The 6904-nt window shown below is 67.7% G+C and overlaps 2 protein-coding genes across 2 annotated transcripts in view; one reads left to right on the forward strand and one right to left on the reverse strand.

Moving 5' to 3' along the window:
- Positions 1–2631, reverse strand: part of PFL1_02953 (uncharacterized protein) — a gene marked incomplete at both ends in the record, with an annotated part of 3542 nt that extends 911 nt beyond the window's left edge. Inside the window, 3 exons of the mRNA XM_007880465.1 lie at positions 46–1011; positions 1100–2533; positions 2608–2631. Of these exons, the coding sequence (XP_007878656.1) occupies positions 46–1011; positions 1100–2533; positions 2608–2631 (2424 nt within the window). The remainder of the gene's footprint in view (positions 1–45; positions 1012–1099; positions 2534–2607) is intronic.
- Positions 2632–3414: 783 nt separating this feature from the next.
- Positions 3415–6904, forward strand: part of PFL1_02954 (uncharacterized protein) — a gene marked incomplete at both ends in the record, with an annotated part of 3723 nt that continues 233 nt past the window's right edge. Inside the window, one exon of the mRNA XM_007880466.1 lies at positions 3415–6866. Coding sequence (XP_007878657.1) covers positions 3415–6866 — 3452 coding nt within the window. The remainder of the gene's footprint in view (positions 6867–6904) is intronic.

Raw genomic sequence — 6904 nt, forward strand, 5'->3', positions numbered from 1 at the left:
GAGGCAGGCGAGCGGCAGGGCGGCGAAGCCGAGGCGCCGACTGACAATGGGGCTCTGGTCGACAAACGTGTGCTTGCGGTTGCGCTGGTTGGGTCCGCCCACGACGAGGTCGCGGCAGAGGACGTCGACGAAGCGCCCGTAGACGGCGGGCCGGATGTGGTTGAACTTGGTGATGAAGGCGTGCTTGAGCCAGTCGACGGCGCACTCGCTCGCCAGCACGATGCACAGCGGCGTCAGCACCGTCTCGAGCAGGCTCAGGCTGGGGAAGACGGTGAAGCTGGCGGGCAGCGGACTGGCGGCCGCCACGCCGCCCTCGCCGCCGCCGCCGCCGCCGCCCGAGAGCTCGATGAGGTTGCGCAGCCCGATGGCGGTGAGCATCAGGGTGAGCTGGAAGCGCTCGACAATGTCGGCGCACGTCATCTGGAAGATGTTCTCCTTTTCAAACTTTTTAAAGACGCTGCCCTTGATCTCGACAAACTGGTTCGAGAGGAGGAGCGTGAGGAGCGCGTTGTCGTAGCTGTTGATGGCGACGTTGAGCGTGACGAGCTGGTAGAAGAGGACGAGGGTGTGGGCGAGGACGTAGCCGAGGCTCAGCACGAAGAAGCCCAGCGGCCGCAGGTAGGGCTGCCGCCCGTTCTTGCGGCGCGCCAGCGTGATGCGCGAAAAGAGCGAGTCGAGCAGGTCCTGGCCGAAGCTGCAGCACAGCCGGTCGGCGATCTCGAGCACGTTGAAGATGACCGAGAGCTTGACGACGTCCTGGCCGCGCACGCTGTGGTACATCTTGCTCGCGTCCGTCAGCCGCGAGAGGATGACGCAGCTGAGCACCAGCAGCAGCGCCTTGAGCAGGTCGCACTTGTGCGACGAGTGCAGGTACCGCTTCTCGCGCCCGAGCACCGCCCAGCCCGCCGTGTTGGCCGCCCACTTGTACGCCGCCACGGCGAACCGCAGCGGCAGGATGGTAAACGTGTACAGGAACGAGTCCAGGCAGACGACAAAGCCAAACATGATGATCTGCGCGGCGGGGGCCGGAGCGGAGGTCGGAGGGCGGCGGCGTCAGTCTGGCCGTCGCGTTTGTCAGGCGTCGTCTCCCTGCACTCACCTTTTCCATCCAAAAGGGGATGGCGATAAAGTTGGTCACCCTCTCCCACTTCATCTCCTGGGTGCTGTCAAAGTCGGTGGCGAGGATCTCTTCTTGGAGGTAGTCCCACAGGCTGAAAGGCGCGGCGGCGGCGGCAGCAGCAGCATCGGCCGCGGCGGTGATCGCAGGCGAGGATGCCGATGTCGAAGGTTCTTCGGGACGCTGCAGCTGACCCGGTGCAGCGGCGGCGGCGGCGGCGCCGGACGCGGTGACGCTTTGCTCGCTTGAGCCGGTGCCACTGGCAGCTGCTGCGGTGGCGGCTACGTCAACGCCGGAGCTCCTCCTGCCGAGCGCCTGGATGCCGCTGGTGCTTTCGCGGCGCTTTGGCTGCGGTTGCGGCTGCGGCTGCGACTGCGCTGGGTGGGACAGTGTGCCCCGGCTTGTTTTGTGGGACACGCCGTCGCCGCTCGATTCGTGATGGGGTCGGTCGTCTTCGTCGTTCGACGTCGCCAACGTGGCGACAGCACCGGCACCGGCACCGATGCCGCGTTTTTCAGTGGCGGGCGACAGGGCAGCTTGGGCGTTTGAGCGGGGGGAGAGCAGGGGACTGCCTGCATCGACCCCGGCCTCGGCCTCGGCCTCGGCCTCGTGGAACGTGGTGCTATCCGGCGTCGAGGATCTGGCCTCGTCGAGGGTGGGCGTCGAGTGCTCCGAGGCATAGGCCTCTCTCTGGTCCCAAGATGAGGACGAGGGCGGCCCCCGATGCGGATCCACGTCAGTGTGCGGCGACCGGGGCGACGGCGACAGGTCACCGCGGCGGGATGCGACAATCGACGAGGGCGACCCTGAGGACGCGGTGGCAGATGCGACGGCGGCGTGATCATCGTGGTCGTCGCGGTACACGGCGTCGTGGGCCCTGCCCGGCGGGTCTGCGGCGTCGATCGACTCTGCATTCGAGGCCGAGAGGTACCGGTCGCTGTCGCCGTAGCGGTCTTCGAGGAACGAGGACGAGGGAGATGGTGCCACGGAGTCGGGCTGGGGCGTAGGCGATGCGGAATGGTTGGGGCGGTGAGGATGAGAGTGAGGATCAGAACGAGGGGGTGAAAGCGCGGGCTGGGGTGCCGAGCGACGGAGGTGTTCTGGCGAGGGCGACGAGGCATAGGACGAGAGACCCGAGAGGAGTAGGGCTCTGCGGCTGGATCTGTACTGGCGCACGGCGTCGCGGTAGGCGGCGCGCTGCTGGCTGGCGTCGTCGGCGTCGTTTGCGTCTTGGTCTGCATCGTCGCTTAGGTCCGAGTCGGTGACGAGTGGATCGGCGTTGTAGGCCGTGTCGTCGTCGTCGTCGTCGTCGTCGTCGTCGTCCTCATCTTCCCATACTCCGTCCTCTTCTGCGTCTGGGATGGGTGCCGTGGTGGCGACATTATTATCTGTTGCGGAGGAGGGCGCCGTGAGCGACTGTGCGACATCAGGGCGAAAGGAGGCGGGAGCTATGTGGCCTGGGACGTGGGTTTCGGCTTGAGGGGCGAGACCAGCGGGAGGCAGGGCAGGTGCATGGTGCTTTTCATCGCGAGGTTTGTTGTCGACGAGGACCTGTATGGGTGCGGTGCGGTAGGGCGACGAGGGCAGTTCGAGGCTCTGGCGGCTGTTGGATGGCGAGAGGTGGTGGTTGGGCAGGCGGTCGAAGCTGCGGTGGTGGTGGTGTTGGTGTTGGAGGTGGTGTGCGGGTGCTTGAGGGGGCGAGTGGGTGGTGTGTTGCGGCGCGCTGTGCTGTCGTTGGTGTCTTGGAAAGGATGGGAGCGGTTCAGAGTGCATGCTTGCCAGTAGGCAAGAAGGCGAGACGGCGGTGGTGGCGGTGGTGGTGGTGGGTGGGGAGAGAGGAGGGGACTGTTGGAATCCGGACGGGAACCAAGGGCGCATGGACCCTTTTTGGGCAAAGGTTGGCTCGTGGCTGGCTGGCTGGCTGCCTGCCTGCCTCTGCTCTTCGCTCGCCCGCCTCACGTCGTCTTAGCCAACACGCGCACCATCATCACCAACACCACCACCACCACCATCTTCTTCTCTCGCCCTCCTTGCGCGCCAACGCCATCCCCGCGCGCAGCCACCGTATACCCACCGCCCACCTCACAAGCCACTCCACGACTTCCGTCCACCCCGCCTGCCATGGCGCACCCGACACATGACATCTTAAGCGTCCAACGCAGCTCATAAGCCTGCACAGCAACGTCCACCACTGCCGTCGTCAAGGCCACTCGCATCACCCTCCCATCGCCTCTCGGCAGTATACCCCTCAGTGCATCACCACCAGTCCCGCCGCGCCACCGCCACCGCCGCCCACCATGTCGTTCAACTTCACCTGGCCCACCTTTAGCAACGAGTTCCACGAGAGCGCCGCACAGATGCTCGACAGCGCCCTCAACAAGGGTCCCAAGCCAAAAGTCATCGCAGACGACATCAAGGTAGAGGAGCTCGGCATGGGCACCATACCCCCCGAACTCGAGATCCTCGAAATAGGCGACCTCGGCACAGACCGCTTCCGCGGCATCTTCCGCCTCACCTACGCCGGCGACGCCCACCTCGTCCTAAAGACAAAGGTACAGGCAAACCCGCTCTCGAAGCCCAACCGCCCAGACCTCGGCCTCTTTCCCTCGACCACCGCATCCCGCGGCATCCTCTTTGCCGCCGCCCCCCTCGTCGTCCCCATGCACCTCCGCCTCTCGCACGTAAAGCTCCGCGCCATCGTCGTCCTCGTCGTCTCAAAGCAAAAGGGAATCACCCTCGTCTTCAAAAACGACCCCCTCGAGAGCGTACAGGTCAGCTCCACCTTTGACAGCGTCGCCGTCCTCGCAAAGTACCTCCAGCAGGAAATCGAAACCCAGTTGCGCGAAATGTTCCGCGAGGACCTCCCCGGCATCATCCACCGCCTCAGCCAGCGCTGGCTCAGCGGCGAGGCAAAGCACGAGCGAGAAGAGGCAAGGCTGCGCAGCGAGGGCCAACAGCAGCACGCTCACGCAAACAGCCATCAACATCACCAGGCCAACCAGACCAACCACAAGCACAACTACCGCCAAACGCCCCTCCCACGCTCCACCAGCGACCCGCACGGCCACTTTGAGACCGCCTCGGCGCCCGGCGGCCGTCGCGGGCACGGCGGCGCGCCCCTCTCGAGCACCCACACCACGCCAAGGCCCAGGTCGGCACGCCGCAAGACGAGCATGTCGGCCGGCGCATCGGCCTCGGGGGCGCCGCCACGGAAGACGCCACCCGTCTCGCCGCCGACCGCATCCCGTTCCAGGTCGGCCACGCCCCGCCGTCCCAGGCACTCTGCAAAAGCCGCATCCATGTCGGCCGCGCCGCTCTTCAACGAGCTCCTCTCGTCGTCGGCCTCGTCGGCCTTCACCTCGTCCTTTCCCGACATTGAGAATTACGACCCAACCTACGGCCTCCGCCCCGACGACCTCCCGACCCACAGTGGCTTCTCGGGCCTCGGCAAGCTCGCCCAGCGCGTCAGCGGCGGCCTTCGCGATCTTACCAGCCCGCCCGAGGTTGGTCCAGGCGGCGGCTCGTTCGTTGGCCAGGACCGTCGGGCCGATCGGCCCGACCCGTCCGGTATCGACACAGACACTTCCGACCCCGCAGGGGCTGCGCTCGACTCAGACGGCTATACCAGCCACGACGACGGTGATGACGACGAGGATGACCTGAGTCATGATGGAGACGCTGGCGCCGTCGACGACGACGACGATGGCGATGATGACGACGGCGACGATGTGTCGGACAGCGTGCTGGACGACGACGACGAGATCGACGATGTGCCCGACCTCGATCTCGACAATTCGGCCGATTACACGCGCTTCGGCTACCCACCCGCCTCGGCGGCCTTTTCAGATACCCACGAGGTCAATCGCGCCTCGTCAATCATCTTTGACGACGCGCCCGCTCCCGGCACCTCGGCCTCGTCGGCGGCCGGTGGCGGGGCGGGCTCTCTGTCGCGGCGGGGCGGTCGTAGACGGGCCGGCAGCATCGGGCGACCGAGCGAGGGCGGTGGCTCGCTGCGATCGACTAGGACGTCGAGCTCGAGCAGCAGGCGGCGGGCGCCGGCCGTCGAGTACGAGACGATCCCCGCCGTCGGTGGCGGCACCGTGACGCGGCCGCGCGTCTACCACATCGCCAGCAAGGTGCAGCCGCCCGAGGTCGACTGGGACGACGAGAGCACCGCCCGTCCGTCGCAGTACGGCGGCGGCGGCGGCTCTTCCCGCACCGGCGGAGCGACGCGCTACGGCTCCGAGATGGGCAGCACCACGCTGGGCGGCGGTCCCGGTAGCTCGCGCACCAACACGGTCCGCGGCCTCGGCTCGCCGATGCTCGAGGGGCAGCGATTCCCCATGGACGGCAGCAGCGAAGAGAGTCTGATGGAGCTGCCGCCCGAGTCGATGCACAGCAGCGATCGCTCCCAGCATCGGATGCCGCAGCACCACGCGGCTGCATACTACGGCGGCGGTGGAGGCTGGAGGAGCGGCTCGTCGGCCTCGGCATCGTCGGCGTCGTTGTCGGCGCGACAGAGCTCCTCGGGCCGTGACTCGGGCCTCTATTCGTCCGGCCTGCCGTCTCGCGCCGACTCGCTGTCGAGGTACACCAATGGCGGCTGGGACTACAGCGGCGCCAGTTCTGCACCCACCTCGCTGCCCACATCGGGCCTGGGATCCGCCTCGGACCTCGGCTTCCAGCAGCAGCAGCACCACCACCACCACCACCACCAACGCAACGGCCACGATGACGCTGACCAGCGGCAGCAGGACTCTGCCGGCGGCATCGGGATCCGTCTCAGCAAGGGCAAGAATGTTGCCCGACCCCGTCCCACCGCCGCGGCCTCGCTGGATCGGGCGGGCTTTGTCACTGCGTCTCCACGGCAGTCGAACGGCGGCAGCGGCGGCAGCCGGTGGAGCCAGCACGACACTCCATCGCGGTCGACGGCGCTGGCCAGTTCGCCGGACCTCTCGACATCGGGTCCCCACAACGACGGCGGCGGGCGAGGCGGCGACCTGAGCACGTCTCCCTTCAGCCAGCGCGATCTGCTCTCGACGTCGCCGTCATTCCACGGCAGCAGCCCGCGCAGCCACTACGTCTCCGGCGCCTCGCACGCGCTCCAGCAGGCAGCAGGCGCGGGCGGCAGCGGCAGCGGCGCGGGCGGTGCAGCGGGGACGGCGGCGACGACGACGACCAAGCTGTCGATCGATGCCTCGGCGCACTTTGCGGATCTGGTCAAGTCCAACCACACGCTGAGCCCGTTTACGCGCAGCATGGAGCACTTCACCGTGCGCAGCGCGCCCGTCACGCCAGGAGGATGGCAGCACGGCGGCGGGGGAGGTGGCAGCGTGGTGGGCAGCGCGGCCAACAGCAGCCACAGCGCCGCTAGCGGCTCTGGCACGGGTAGCGGCGGGTCGCAGGCGGCCATGCACCCGCACCATCATCATCACCACGGCCACGGCCACGGCCACGGCCAGCGCCACCAACATTCGCAGTCGCAACACGTCCACGGCGCTGCCACCGCTCCTGCTGCGGTGCGCTCTGCCGTGGGCCGAAGCGCAGCCGCAGCGTCGGCGGTTGGCGGCGCACAGACCGACTCGCCCGCCCGCCGCAGACGTACCTTCCAACTCGGCGGCGGCGGTAGCGGCAGTGGCAGCGGCGGATCCAACACACCGTCGTCGTCGCCGCAGATTGGCAACGCGCACACCTTTGCGCCGGCAGCAGCGACAGGGACGGCGGCGGCGGGGCAGGGCGGCTTTGCGGCGTACGCAGGCGAAAAGCCGCGCGGCGTCACCGCAGCAC

The sequence above is a fragment of the Pseudozyma flocculosa genome (assembly GCF_000417875.1).
Source record: "Pseudozyma flocculosa PF-1 unplaced genomic scaffold scaffold00008, whole genome shotgun sequence".
NCBI lineage: Eukaryota > Fungi > Basidiomycota > Ustilaginomycetes > Ustilaginales > Ustilaginaceae > Pseudozyma > Pseudozyma flocculosa.